This window comes from Sceloporus occidentalis, unplaced genomic scaffold, assembly GCF_023333645.1.
Source record: "Sceloporus occidentalis isolate IW3139 unplaced genomic scaffold, rSceOcc1.0.p SCAF_3, whole genome shotgun sequence".
Classification (NCBI taxonomy): domain Eukaryota; kingdom Metazoa; phylum Chordata; class Lepidosauria; order Squamata; family Phrynosomatidae; genus Sceloporus; species Sceloporus occidentalis.
In genome coordinates, this window is record NW_028316983.1 from 208,715,803 (window position 1) to 208,731,908 (window position 16,106).

Consider the following 16,106-nt stretch of genomic DNA (forward strand, 5'->3'; position numbering starts at 1 on the left):
CAAGGAGAGTGACAATAATTGACACATCATTACATTGATGTAAGAATAGCAGGCTCTGGAGTTGCTTTGCTACAGCCCAATTGGCTTTGGAAAGAGAAACTGACCGCAGATCCCCCCTCCCCACCTTTGAAACAAATGGTCCAGGATTTTCTTTTTAAAAATACTGCCCCTTTCTGACATAACTTATTTTCTTTTTTAAATTAAGAGTCTGAAAAAAATAGTACAATTACATGAATCCCATGATGGGAGAAAGGCAGAATATGAATTAAATTAATAAATATATCTATATGCTATATCAGAAATATTTTAGAAAGTGATCCTGATGGACCAATTCTAGAAAAGTAAGTATATATTTCATACCTCTAATACGAAATGTTTGGGCCTCTTTCTATTAACTACTAACACTGTGAAGGCTTTACCGTGGGAATCTGACAGGATCATGTGTCTTCTCAAATATATATAGAGACCAATATATATTCAGGCAGCTGCTGTAGCATTATGAATAGCATCAAGATTCCACATGAATTGTGAACTCTCACTGCCCTTAGGCAAACCACTGTTGCTCAACCTCCATCTGCCTGATCCCTTGGGAATATGGAGAAGATACTGCTTGATAGTATGAGTAATCTGTGATGAAAATGATTCCAGGAAGCCACACATGTGGGCATCTTAAACTGCATTTGCCTACTGACTAACCTGAATGACCTCATATACATAAATGATATGCACACATTTAGATAGTACAGTCTTTTCAGGACAGCACAACATATGTTGCTCAAGAGTTGGACCAGTGAGAGAAACTTAGATTAGGACCCAGGAGCCAACAGCATGGTGAAACCATGCATGACACTCACAATCCTCACAAGCAGGTATTCTACAGAGCACATGACTATTCTCCTTTATTGTAGCTTCTGAAATTTAAGTCAATCTTTGCTTTTAGGGGAGAGACAAAGAGAGCATGTTTTCACGCAGCATTTATTTAAACCATAAATAATGCTTTATTGTAGGTTCATGGATCAAATCTCTGATTCCCCACCCCCGGACTGTTAGTGGGTTTCATGTCAAGAAGAGGGCAAGACTACCTTGACTTAAAACTTGGGGCCACAGTTTATGCCACTGTAAGGAGTATGTTTCATCTTGTATTCTGTAACCATCAGCTCTACATGTTATCTTTCTGTAAACAGCCTGGACAGGAGCCTATTCTGGTAAAGCACTGTCTGCAGTACATTACAATGAAATAAACACTGTATGGAAATTCAGTGCGACTACTCCCTATTTGGGCATTATTGACCCTGTGTAGGGAAACTTGGGAGTGAGATAGCACTTCACAGGCTCAATTCAGATGTCACATGTGCCAAAAGAAATCTTTCCCCTGCTTTCCATGGATATACGCAAGGACATGACCTTCCTGCATGTAATGGTATGGATGAAGGCTTACACCTGAGCTGAAGTCCCATTTGCACAGGACTGCAAATTGGATGGAAGCCTTTGTACTTAATGCTGTCCCCACAAAGCCTCCCTCGCCATAGGAACTTGTGTCAAATGCAGCAGAGTTTATATCATCACACCTGAATAGGGTTTGTCTCAGTAGGCTGTGGTGTTATTCTAGCTGATTTTACTGAAAACCATTTGCTAAAAATGATACCCAGTCACAGTGGGTGTATACAATCTACAGCAAAGTAGTAGCAAATGATATACAAAAGATCCTATTAAAAGGCAGCTACATTTACTTGTGCTTTTTCACCTAAATACTAGGTGCAAACACTGACATTAATGCAATAAGCACAGGTTTTCTTGCCTGCCACTACCACCAGAAGCCTCTACCTTACACTAATATGTAATTGTCAGTGACATATTTACATGGTGCCTAAATTCACAGGCTTTTAAATGCACCCCTCCTGTAAAATCCTCAAAGATTACTAATGTTACCTGGTTGGTAGAAACCCGGGGAAAGTTCTCTAGCGACTGCTCTAGCGATGTCACACTCCTGACGAGCAGATTGAGCAGCCTGATCTGCAGCGTCGGCTTTAGCTCTTGCATGTGCAGTTCTGCAGAGAATGTAAAGAAAGTGTTATTAATATGCATACACTTTCTTCTTTTTGTGCTTCTGGAAAAGAAATTGCAGTGGTCCCTCCACATTTGCTGGGGTTAGGGGTGAAAGAGCTCTGTGATTGTGGAAAAACTGCAAATTAAAAAAAAAACTATTATTTTTATCTAGGAGAACACCTAGATTTTGAAATCCTCCAGTGCAACTCTGTGGTCAACATTTGCCAGAGGTTGATCAGAGAATTATGCTGGAGGATCTACTAATGCCTAAAGAAGTGTTTAGGAATTTGTAGGATCTCCAGCACAACTCTATGGTCAACTTCTGGTATTGATGCGCTGGAGGACCTAAAATTCCTAGAGAGAACATATTAAAAAATTCACAAATAATCAAATCCACAAAAGTCAAAGATGGAAATATGGAGGGTCAACTGTATAAGCATGTACTTAGACAATATGGAGTTGGGTAAGTCTGACAGAGGGACAAGGTGTTGTAGTTGGAGCACTGGACTAAACCTCTGGAGACCAGGGTAACCCTAACCCTAACCCTCCACTCAGCCATGGAAAACCACCGGGTAACCTTGGGCAAGTCACATTCTCTCAGCCTCAGAGGAAGGCAAAGGCAAACCTCTTCCGAATAAATCTTGCCAACAAAAATCTTGTGATGGGTTCACCTTAGGGTTCCATAAGTTAAAAACAACTTGAAGGCAAACAACAACACATTTTACAGGTGTAGTTGCAACTCTGATGTTCAGAAACGTCAGCATCAGTATCAAGGTATTCCTCTCTTTTCCATAATATGGTATATATTAGTCCTGTTATCATATTTATGAAGGGTTTGAAATATTTTCCAGTGATAAATTTCAGTATCATATAGGGCATTTTAATTCAGAAGAGTAAGAAATCTGTGGGATGTGGGGTAGGAAAGCATGGCAGAGGTTTAGACATGTATGCATGACATGCAGAAACTGGACAGGAAAAGTCTCCAGTACCATAGCAGTGTCAACTGGGTTCATCCAATGAACTTGAATTATGGCAGATTCAAGACCGGCCAAGGCTTAACTACTGGGGTTGTTGCCCTAAGACATGGTAATGTCCACTAGCTATAGAGGGTTAGAAATATGCATGGGTGGTGGTGAAGTTATCAATACCTACAAATCATTATCGCTCTGTGCTGTCTCCAGATTCAATTTGTAATATCTCTCGGAATATCAGTTGCTAGGAAACAACAGGAAGAGAGTGCTACTGCTCTCCAAGTCCTTCTTGTGAATTCCCCAGAGAAATGAAGCTAGCCGTGGGGTGGGACTTGATACTGTTCTAGAGAGCATTTTGATCTGATCACAGGCCTTTTCTTATAATCTTACACAAATTTACAGGCCAACTGGGAACACAGCCATTATGAAAATATTCCCTAGCCTATATCCAACAGTGTCATTGCCTAGCACAAAGTCCATTGCACTTGTAGGTCCACATTTATAGATTTAGGGCCAGGTTGGCTGGTTTAAACAAATATAGTTTAAACCATGGTTTAAAGCAAATAGTTGTAAAAATATTCCTGGTTTTTAAAAACCGATTATTCATATATTTTTTAAAAATATTATTTTAAATCCTCTTATTGGAATAACAATGACTGTTTGAATTTAAACATCTTAACCCGAACAGTTTATTGGCAGTTGTTCATTGTTAGACCAGTATCCAGTGTCAGTTGCTTTTTAATCACTTTATTTTACAAAGCAAGAAATGTCATTCAAAAACAAATCCTTTGGTTAACATAAGTTAATTATGCTTAACCCCCCTCCTCCCCGTTTCTTTTTATCAGAGTTGCAACTACACTTGTCCCTCCACATTTGCTGCTTTGACTTTTGTGGATTTGATTATTCATGGGTTTCATTAATATGTTCACTCTAGAAATATCTAGGTCCTGCAGTGCAACTCTTTAACCAAAAACCGCACTGAAGGTCCTAGAGATTCCTAAAGAGAACAATGTAAGCATTTGAAGCTCCTCCACTGCAATTCTATGGTCAGTGTCTGGCAGATGTTGTCCACAGAGTTGCACTGGAGGACCTAGAGATTTCTGGAGATGTGTTCTCTCAGGTAAAAACATAGTGTTTTTGTTATCTGTAGTTTTTCCACATTCACAGGGGTCCTGTGCTCCTAACCCCAGCAAATGTGGAGGGACGAGTGTATTAAACTAGGCTTTTTTTTGGTCAGCAATTTCAGCTACAAATAAGTTAAAAAGTAACAGTATGCAAATACAAGTGGTTACTGAAATGAAATTTGGGGTAATTGAAAGCTTTCATGAGCCTTTAAAAAGTCATGTGAATAAATTCTTATATGTAAACACAGAACTTGCTTGTCATTTAAAAAGAACCTTGTTAGTCTGAAGTAGGGAGATGAGCTGTGGAGTTGCTAGTAACAATTATGGTTGAAGCCCTAGCCAGCACAGCCAACATCTGGAGTACTGTATGGTCCCTATCCTTTTTGTAAAGTATACTCTACCGTACAACCCATTAGTGCTTTGAAATGGTGTGGTTTGATTAAAATGAAACAGAAAGTTTTGTGATGCTGTCAACTCATTTAATGGCTGCAGCAGCAATGTTTATGTTATGTAAAATGCATTGATTTGATTGTATGTTCCTGCATGGCAAGGGGTTTGACTGGATGGCCATTGTGGTCTCTTCCTTTATTTTGATGTTGTTATGTATGTGGTCTCTTCGAATTATATGATTCTATGGTTCTACATCACAACCATTTTTATAGCTGTTGGATGTGGAAACATCTGCAACTCAAAATTTATTGTATCAGGCTGTCCCTCTCCTTCCGCTCTCCATGAACAAGACACATGTCTTCAGAAAACAGACAAAGGATAATGTTTTCTCATTTTTCATTAAAAGAAGCCATGGGTTCCCCCTTCTTCACTGCAAATTGCAAAACAGTTCATATTTAACCCAATGGATCCATCCATAAGCATTACATAAACTGAACATCAGCATCAGCGGTTGCACTCCAGCTTAAATCGGTCTTGGATGAAACGGATTATCTGGATCCATTTCAAACTGGCTTTCGGGCGGGCTATGGGGTTGAGACGGCCATGGTCGCCTTGGTCGATGATCTCCGTCTGGGCATCGACAGGGGAAGCGTGTCCCTGTTGGTGCTCTTGGACATCTCAGCGGCTTTCAATACCATAGACCATGGTATCCTTCTGGAGCGCCTGGCGGAGGTGGGAATCGGGGGCACTGCGCTCCAGTGGTTCCGTTCCTACCTCTCTGGGAGGTTCCAGATGGTGCAGCTGGGAGACGTGTGCTCCGATAAGAGGGCCCTCACAACTGGGGTCCCTCAAGGAGCCATTCTGTCTCCCATGCTTTTCAACATTTACATGAAACCGCTGGGAGAGATCATCCGGAGACATGGGGCGTGGGGTTATCAGTACGCTGATGACACCCAAATAGTCTTCTCTATGTCTCCAACTGATGCAGTGACTGAGGATGGCGTCTCTCCTCTCGTGGCCTGTCTGGAGTCGGTAATGGGCTGGATGAGGGAAAACCGACTCAGTCTGAATCCAGAGAAAACGGAGGTACTTGTGATAGGTTCCCCTGGTCCAGGAATGGCGGTGGTTCCACCTGTCCTGAACAGGATCACGCTTCCTGTGAAGGACTCCATCCGCAGTCTGGGAGTGCTTCTTAACTCGTCGCTTCACCTTACAGCTCAGGTGGATGCGAAGGTCAAGAGCACCTGTTATCAGCTTCGGCTTATTCGCCAGCTGCGCCCATATCTGGCCCAGGGAGACCTTGAAATGGTAGTACATGCTCTGGTAACCTCTCGATTGGATTTCTGCAACACGCTCTACATGGGGCAACCCTTGTACCACACCCGGAAGCTACAGATGGTACAGAACATGGCAGCCAGACTGGTCACTGGCACTTCCAGGGCCAGTCATATTACACCTGTACTTAATGATCTACATTGGCTGCCTATTCGCTTCCGGGTGCAATACAAGGTGTTGGTTATAACCTATAAAGCCCTACATGGCTTGGGCCCAGGATACCTTGAGGACCGCCTCTCCCCATACATTCCGCCCCGCACCCTCAGAACATCTGGGCAGCAACTACTGAGGGTCCCAAGGGCTAGATTAGCCTCCACAACAAGGAGGTCATACTCCATCATCGCCCCGACCCTCTGGAATACGCTGCCCATAGAGCTCCGCTCGGCCACCTCCCTGGCCCAGTTCAGGAAGGAGTTGAAAACCTTCCTGTTTCGATCAGCATTCCCCGATATAAGTTCCAGCTAGTTCCCCCCCCCCCCCCCCCCCTCTGACAGCAGGGGTAGCTGGCTGGTGGAGGTTTTTAATATTGGTTTTAACAGTTGTATTGTATTTGTATTGTTGTCTATGTTAATTTTTGTTTTAATTTGTTGTTGATACGCTGTATTGTTTTGATTGTTGTTCACCGCCCTGATCATAGGAAGGGCGGTATACAAATAAAATTTTTATTTATTATTTATTTATTATTTATCACAAAAACTAGTATTCAGCTGTTATGAACTGAGCCTTCTGGGAGACTCAAATCTTGCATAATTTGATAGTTCTATTCTTTTATTCAAAATACTCCACTCTTCCCAAGTATTTATGTATGTGAGAAATAAAACCATGTAAGTAAACTGAGCTTCAAAGAAAAAAAATATGTAGTTGAGTCTTGCACAGTATTATGTCAAAATTTTAAAAATACAAGATCAAAGCATTCAATTATGTATATTTTCTAAAGATTCTGTTTATTCTTGCTGTTTTTAATTTATTACCAACTGGATTGCTATTTGAATATTTGATATCCACTCATATCAAACAGCAATAATCCCTATGATGGAAATATATATACTTGTTCCAGAATTTCCCCCTGAATGAATGCAATGGGTATCTGGAAAAAAATAGTCCTGATAAAGGAACACTGCATAACAGCATTCCAAACATGTTGTATGCAACTATGTAAGCCAGCAATGCTCAGAAAAGAGAAAGAGAGAAAATATGTCCCACTTTTTATTAGAAAATACTCTTTACAAACCGAACATGACTGTGCTGAAAGGATTTTAATGGCAAGCTGTAACAATATGTCATGATACTTCCATTGCAGGCAGAAAAACTTAGTAGTGGCTATTTGCTGACATGACAACACAGTAAGTTTACCCATAATGTTTGACATAAAGCAAGGAACTATAAAGGAACCTTTTGAGAGTGCTCTATTTGGAGTTCCTGCATTGAGCCTATAGGGCCCCTTTCAACTTTATTGAGTCTAAATAATAATAAAAATAATAAAAATTTTATTTCTATCCCGCTTTTTGCCAGGCAATCAAAGCGGCGTACAACAGGTTAAAATACATCCATATATACATAATGCCCCCCCTTAAAACAAGATTAAACAATGCAAGATTAAAAACTACATATTAAAACTGACTACGCTAAATAAAAGTCATCATGGGCAGAGTTCACTGGATGGGAAGTCTTATTTGTGGCTGAGCATTTTATTCTGGGAAGGCTTGCCGGAAGAGATCCATCTTAATGGCCTTTTTAAAGCTCTCTAGATTGGTAATTTAACGGATCTCGTCTGGCAGGCCATTCCATAAGTTGTCTATCTATGATTACCTAATATAAACCAACTTAATTTATTTAATCTTGTTTGTATTTCATGTAACCTGAATCAGCTTAATATGCTTCATCAGTCTTCCCCCATCTATAATCCTTCACAAATTTTAGGCTTCAACTTCCAGCAGTCTCAGACAGCATTGCCAATGGTCAAGAGCTCTGGGACTTGTGGTTCAAAACCTCTGAACAGCACCAGGTTGAGGAAGGTCCCTCTGAAGTATCATTCTGACTTAGCCAATAGGAGATGCAAGCAAGGTAACCGATAAAGCTTTGGATATTATTCTAAGGGGTCTATATACGCTCTTGGTCCATAATATAAGGACAAAAATAAGGGAAGGAAAGCTGCTGTGGATCCAGGAGGCAATTTCCATGGTAATGAAGCATTTGAAATATTTGCAAGCTTCCCATGAATACATATCATACTAAGCTGCATGTGCACATATGTGATTAATACAAGTTCTTAAAATGCATTAGACCTTTCAGGTGTTCTCCATGCAATCATAATTGCACAAAGGAAGACAGTAGGACTGTGGCAACTACTCTTGCATCTTCCCCAACCACTCTTGCCATATACAGAATGAGAAGGTCAGAAGAGAAGAGCCTATTCTCTACATACAAGCTCTCCCTTTGATGTAGAACTGTAGTTTGGGTTCTTCCTAAGACCCAATTCTCACTGGCAGTTTTGCCCTGGAAGGAACTGGGCAGATTTGGGGGCCCCCTCCCGAATCTCTCTGTAAGCAAGTGCCCACTACAAACCAGGGGCATTTTAACCCGAATGCCCTCTTGGGGAAATCGGGTTTAACATGAAGGCACCTGCTGTCAATCAAGCGATCATCATAGGTGACGTTTCCAGCACTCATTGGGGCATCGTGTGCTTCCCCCTCCTTTTTTTTAAAGAGCCAGGTGCCAGAATGCGCAGATTCTGTCAAATTAAAAACCTCTTAGAATCATAGAATCGTAGAGTTGGAAGAGACCACTAGGGCCATCCAGTCCAACCCCCTGCCATGCAGGAAATCCAAATCAAAGCATCCCTGACAGATGGCCATCCAGCCTCTGTTTAAAGACCTCCAAGGAAGGAGACTCTATCACCCTCCAAGGGAGTGCATTCCACTGTCGAACAGCCCTTACTGTCAGGAAGTTCCTCCTAATGTTCAGGTGGAATCTCTTTTCCTGTAGCTTGCATCCATTGTTCCGGGTCCTGTTCTCTGGAGCAGCAGAAAACAAGCTTGCTCCCTCTTCAATATGACATCCTTTCAAATATTTAAACAGGGCAGTCATATCACCTCTTAACCTTCTTTTCTCCAGGCTAAACATCCCCAGCTCCCTAAGTCGTTCCTCATAGGGCATGGTTTCCAGACCTTTCACCATTTTTGTCGCCCTCCTTTGGACACGCTCCAGTTTCTCAATGTCCTTTCTGAATTGTGGTGCCCAGAACTGGACACAATATTCCAGGTGGGGCCTGACCAGAGCGGAATACAGTGGCACTATTACTTCTCTTGATCTAGACACTATACTTCTATTGAGGCAGCCTAAAATAGCATTGGCCTTTTTAGCTGCCGCATCACACTGTTCACTCATGTTCAACTTGTGGTCTACTTGGACTCCTAGATCCCTTTCACACGTAGTTTCATTCAGCCAGGTGTCACCCATCCTATATCTGTGCATTTTATTTTTCCGCCCTAAGTGCAATACCTTACATTTCTCTGTGTTGAATTTCATTTTGTTAGCTTTGGCCCAGCTTTCTAGTCTACTCAGGTCATTTTGAATCTTGATCCTGTCCTCTGGGGTATTAGCTATTCCCCCTAATTTGGTGTCATCTGCAAATTTGATAAGTATGCTCCCAATTCTGTCATCCAGGTCATTGATAAAGATGTTGAATAACACTGGGCCCAGGACAGAGCCCTGTGGGACCCCACTGGTCACTTCTCTCCAGGATGAAAAGGAGCCATTGTTGAGCACCCTTTGGGTTCGGCTGGTCAACCAATTACAGATCCATTTAACAGTTTCTAGCCCACAGTGTGTGTCTGTGTGTGTTGTGGGCATTTGGGTCAGTGCACGTTATGATCTGCCTGTGGCCCCATTTTCAACCCCAAAATGCAAGCTAATGCCATCTCTGCATCCTGTATCCCCCCCTCCTTGCCGCCCCAGAATGCCTCATACACAGGTAATAATAATAATAATAATAATAATAATAATAATAAATTCCTCACCGCAGAAATGCCAGAAAAGGATGCAATGCCATGCATTCTTTTTTGCTTTCTAAGCTACCCCTGAATTCCTTAGAAACAGTAGCAAAAGGATGTATCAGTTTGCCAATTTGGAAAGAGAAACATATTGTAACATTCAAATTGTAGCATTCATTTGCAAAGGAAAAAAAGGTTTTTTGCAAAGTACTCTTTGCCACATTTCCCCTTTGCTGGAAGCAGGGAAATGAAAGGGAAAGTGAACAAGCAGCTAGCCATGTTCTATCTACCTATATATCAACCTGAAGGAAAAAAAAGCACATTTTTTGTCAATAATAATTTAAAAAAATAAAAAGGGGGGGGGAGGTGCCTGATGCGAGCTCCGTTCATGCCCTGCCTCTGACCTGACCTGACCCTTTTCCTCCTGCTTACATTCTCTTCAGAGGAAGTTTGCCATTGCCTTCCACTGAGGCTGAGAGAGAGTGACCTGTCAGTTCCAACTAAAGTAGACCCATGGAATCAATTGGAAATAAAAGGGAAATGCAGCGCAGACATTCTGACTGGAGCATCCACATATAACACTAACAACAACAACAACAACAACAACAATAATGGCTCTTAAGTTCCAGGAGCAAGAGGAAATGAAAGGGAAATGTAACGCAGGCATTCTGGTTGTAGCATCCGCATATAACACAAATAATAATAATAATAATGGCTCTTAAGTTCCAGGAGGAAGAGGAAATGCAAGTAGCACAAGCAAGCATACATACATTCTATGTCACCCACAAAATCATGTGCACAGACTGTAAAAATTGAAACTCAAAAGAGAAAGAAGCTCCTTCCTCCTGGCTCTGCAATTTGATTTCCCTTGGCAATCCTCCTCCTCCTCCTGACCCTCCCTGAAGCAAAAACCACTGTCACTCCGATTCCCCTTTTTTGCAGCCTGTCACCCTTGAGTCTCCTGTCACCCCAATTCCCCTTTTTTGCAGCCTGTCACCCTTGAGTCTCCTGTCACCCTGATTACCCTTTTTTCAATCCTGAGGCTCTGTCCTCCTCCTCCTTCTCTGATGAGGGGAGGGAATGCCCCTGCCCTCTGCCCGTCCTCTAAAATCCCTCCCTGAACTTGCTCCGATCATGATTGGGGACAAGTTCATATTCAGCAGAACCCGAGGTTTTTTCAAAAGGAATGGCTTTTAACCTGATTCTGAATGTTTCAGACTAAGGGGCATTTGCCATGGAACTCTGGTGCAAGCCCTGAAATGGATTGTGACAGATTCGGAGCGAATATGAACTTCACATGGAAGAATCGATTTCTGATCTGGGGTAAAGTGTAGTCTGAATGGACCCTAAGAAAGACATCTATGCACAATAGATTTCTTTCCAGGCCTTCTTCAATCCATGGACAGAGGAACAGGAAAGGATTGGATGATGGAGATGGAGTGTAGTCATACTCTCACCTCCATACAATGATACTGGACATGGAATATCTGAAGCTGAAGCTTTTTTAATATATAAAAAGACAAAATGCAAAAATTCAAAAGAAACCTTACCAGATGTATTTTTCTTATTATTTACAGTCTTCTAAATTTTAGTACTTCATATTCAACAAGTGATTAAAAAAACAAACACAAAACCCCACCACATCCGAATTTGTCATATGTGTGTTTTCCATCACCATTTTATTCCCTAAATGATGATTCTAAATAGAAGCAAATTCTGTACAAACAGATATTACTCAGAGGTAGCAACATGCCTTTTCCAATGTAAAATAGAAGATGTTTGTTTCCCCCGTCTTGTCCTTATTTCTCATCCACACAGTGAACAATCTCTAAATAGGAACACTTCCTCACTATATTTTAAAAAGGTTTTGGGTATTGCTTGAATATTCATGTCTGCTGGCTACACAATTTCCCTTGATTTTTTTTTCCTGTAGGGAATGACATATGTCAAAATAGTATACCCTCAGAAAAAGACAATCTGGTACAGGGGATGGCTCCTCTGTACTCTCTTTCTCTCCTTTTTTCACCTCTCAGCTTTCTGTTATACAAATAAAAATGTTCAGTTTTAATTTTCAGAAATCATGACTACACTGTTCATGGACATTCTCTTATAGAGTTTTTATTCTCTTTTCCTGCTATTCATCTATTCTCCCTTACCTCTACAAATTGACTTACTCATTCCAAATCAGCACAGACTGAGCTTCCAGGCCCTCCATTCTGTGCCACTCTGACCTGCTGCTCACCCTACATCCTTGGCTTTCTTCCTCTATGGCCTCACAGAATACTTGGCTCCCTCTCACTCTTCCTGACATTTGCTTTATCACTCTCTGCCAAGCCAACTGGTAGCATGCGGCATTTGAGACTTGCTTTAGTTTTCTCCATTCTTCCCCTAAAACCCTTTTGTCCTTCCTCATTTATATTTATTCTGCTATACTAAATTTGTGTTCTTCCTTCTGACTCATGCTCATACATTCATTCAAGAGCTGCTTCAACATTATGGATTTTCTACATGGACCTTATGTCTGACAAATTTTGTACATGTGTACATGTAGTGTACATAAAAAGATGGAAGTTACAATCACTGATTTCTCAATGCAACATGGGAAGAATTTACTCAACAAGAACATATATGTCTTATTGGCTTTCTTTGTATAGTTCATGAAGAATTGTTTGTTTGTTGTTGTTGCTGTTGTGGTTGTGTGCCTTCAAGTCATTTCTTACTTATGGACATCCTATCATGGGATTTTTTTTGGCATTTATTCAGAGGGGGTTGCTTTTGCCTTCCTCTGAGGCAGAGAGAGTGTAACCTGCCCAAGGTCACCCACTGAGTTTCCATGTCCAAACAGGAATTTGAGCCCTGTTCTCCAGAGTCACAATCCAATACTCAAACCACTACATCATGCTGCCACTCTCAGGAATATTACAGTAATAATAAAACACAGTACATCTGTCCTATAATTCAAAACGTCTACCTGTTATTCTATACAAATCAACATACTTGATGAATGCTCAAGTCTGGAAGCTCACCAAACTAATGTTACGTAATGGGATCAAAACAAAGACTGTAGAAAGCCTGTGGACTTGATCCCTCACATGCTGCTCCCTGAACACATAATTTGGATTTAAATATTATGTTTGCTCTAGAATAAACAGATTTAAGCCAATTTTGGAAAAAAACTATCTTGACACTGTGAATATTTTTCTGCAAGTTTGGGATCTGTTAGTAAATGCTGACCTTTTTGCAGGAAAATTTCTATTTTTATTAGATTTTGCACAGAATTTGATGTGAAACAAAATGTAAGGACTGTAGTAATGGATATTCAATCCTTTCTGTTTTCTGAATCATAACTAGCATTATTGGCATTGGACCTGACAAATGCTAGATAAATTTCCTAGTAAATATATACGAAGAAAAAACAATAACAATTAGCAATGAAACTGTTTAAAAACAACTGCATCAGAAGCATCATATTAAAAAGTCTAAGTACAGAAAACAGACAGTTTGGACCACAAGGAAACTCTTGGCAAAGGGATTGTTCGAAGAGCTAGGCATTCCAGTTGAAATCCAGTGCATTCTTTTTGGCTGATGGAACTATTTTTGGCAAAAGAACCACCAACACCAGCATGTGTAGGAGGAAAATTCTTTCATCCTGCAACCCTCCAGGGCTTTCAAAATCTGATCCAAAGGGCTGAAGAACCTCCGAGAACACATTTGGGGGACACAGGGGTGCATGACAGAAGGAGAGAGTCCTGTCACACAAGCAGACTTCTATTCATATGAAATGGATTCCACCATATAGCACTAGGTACAACAATGGGCCTTCTATTCTAAGCCTAACAGTATCAATGAGAGGATTGCTGGCACTTTGCTCTCTGTTGCACAGTTGATCCTTCTGGTAAGTGCAAACTCCTACGCATTGGGACATTTATCAGAACTCTTGTGCGTCACATCTTTGTACTGAAAGTACTAACAGATGGAATAAGAATGTGCTGCGTCTGTCATCACTGTTAAAAGCATAACTACACGTCTTATAAAACGAATCTCTCCAGCTTTCACTTAAAATATATCAAAACCAAAAGATCACTTTTGGGCTGCAATCCAACATCTCCTCAGCATCGTGAAGATATGCTATGCCACCACTACATGAATCCTATGAAGAATACAACATAGCACAACACATGTCAATGACTGGGTACTGCTGTGCAATATGCAGGTGCAAAGTGAAATAGCAATGCACAGTGTGAAATAATAACATTGCTGTATATTCAACTCTGCTTCTGTGGTTGGTAGAATAAGTTTGCTGTTGTAATTCGCCCTGCAAGTATTGCATGATTTATGCAGATGTATTTCACTTACAGGATGCCATCTTAGGTATGTTAAAATAGTTTGCATGGATCCCTAAGAAAGGAAAGCCTGGAGCATAATGTTGCCATATTATGCTTTGCTGTATTGGGCTTTGCGTTCTTAATATGCTGAAGAAAAATTTGCCATCCAGTTGGACTTATGTACAATTTAATTAATATAAAACATGGTGGACGAAGATCTCCCACCACCTCAGCCAGGCTAACTAATGGTTTAAGAGTACATTGAGAAGTATTCTGAATATACTTCCTTTACTCCAAAAACACTCTCTAAAATGCAGTAAATGCAAGCTCAAGACACTTCCACCATTTTAGATTATTTGGCCTTACTCTCAACCTGATATTAATTAGCAATATTGGGCCCTCCTTATCAGAGTGTTCTGCTCCTGATTTTATTCCTCCAGAGCAGGGCTAGCCCAAGCCATTTTGTTACTTGAAGCAAAGGAAAAGATGATGTTCCTTCATTCTACGTAGAAATGCCAAAGCAGTAGCAACATGACAGCATCTTCCACTATATCCAAAGGCAACAGAATAGTCTAAGGATGCAAAATAGTCTATGTGCTACATTTAGTTCCAGGAGAAGAGAATGGCAGAAGAGAGGCTACCTCCTGAGACAGTGGTCTCATTCTTCTTAATGATAGGACTGGCCCTGGACCAAAGACAAGTGGTTATTCTGTTGAACTCCCAATTATTATTCTTGACATGGACCTTTTGCAAACAAAAGAAACAACATGAATAGAGAAGGCCTGCGAGGACAATGACAACTGTAAACTTTGGAGAAAAAGCACTATTTCCCCCATTTCCCCCAAAGCCCTCTTTCACTGAAAAATATGGAGGGTGGAGGATGGAAAAAAACCTTCTCAAAAATTCTTTGAAAACAATAAAATGTTGACAAGGTATCTGTATATTTTTCATATATTTGTGTTTTTATGTGCCTTCAAGTCAATTCTGAACTACAGCAACCTCATCACAGGGTTTTCGTAGAAAGATTTCTTCAGAGGTTTGCCACTGCCTTCCTCTGAGACTGTGAGTTGCCCAGCTTCTCCTGGTGGTTTCCAATGGCTAAACAGGGATTAGAACCCTGATTTCCTAGAGTCCTAGTGCAACACTCAAACCACTATACCATATGCACTTTTCATATTGCTGTTATTCTTGATGTGTGCCTTCAAGTTGTTTCTGACTCATTTCAGAAAAGGGAACTGGCAAAACCACTTCTGGGTATTCCTCCCCTAGAAAACCCTATGAAATTCATGTGGCGAAGATAAGTTTACTGGTGACTCGAAGGCATATCTGTTGACATTTTAAAGTCATCTCGGCCTCAGAGGGAGCCATCAGGCAGACCCAGCAACATCAGGGACAGCCTGAAGGAAGAGGCCCCTCCCTCTTTAACTGTCATCTCGGCCTCAGAGGGAGTGATCAGGCAGACCCAGCAACATCTGGGACTGCCTGAAGGAAGAGGCTCCTCCCTCTTTAACTGTCATCTCGGCCTCAGAGGGAGCGATTAGGCAGACCCAAAAACCTCAAGGACTGCCTGAAGGAAGAGGCCCCTCCCTCTTTAACTGTCATCTCGGCCTCAGAGGGAGCGATCAGGCAGACCCAGCAACATCAGGGACTGCCTGAAGGTTGAGACTTCTCCCTCCTTTAACTGTCACCTTATATTTGTTTTGTATTCATTGTTTACTGTACACCGCTATGATCATTGCGGAATAGCGGTCTACAAATAAAACTTATTATTATTATTATTATTAATTAGTATTATTCATGGTCCCTTTTTTCACAATGAATATTGTAGTATTGTAGAGGAGAAATAATGTATTTTAAAAAATAAATATTCATTTATTATCATAAATGTGTATGCTCTCTGAAGATTTACGCCCACAGAAGACT

The 16,106-nt window shown here is 41.0% G+C and overlaps 1 protein-coding gene across 1 annotated transcript in view; it reads right to left on the reverse strand.

Annotated features, from left to right (window-relative positions):
* JPH1 (junctophilin 1) overlaps window positions 1–16,106 on the reverse strand; it is an 81,929-nt gene that overhangs the window by 18,668 nt on the left and 47,155 nt on the right. The window contains exon 3 of the mRNA XM_089517483.1: window positions 1,930–2,048. Coding sequence (XP_089373609.1) covers window positions 1,930–2,048 — 119 coding nt within the window. The remainder of the gene's footprint in view (window positions 1–1,929; window positions 2,049–16,106) is intronic.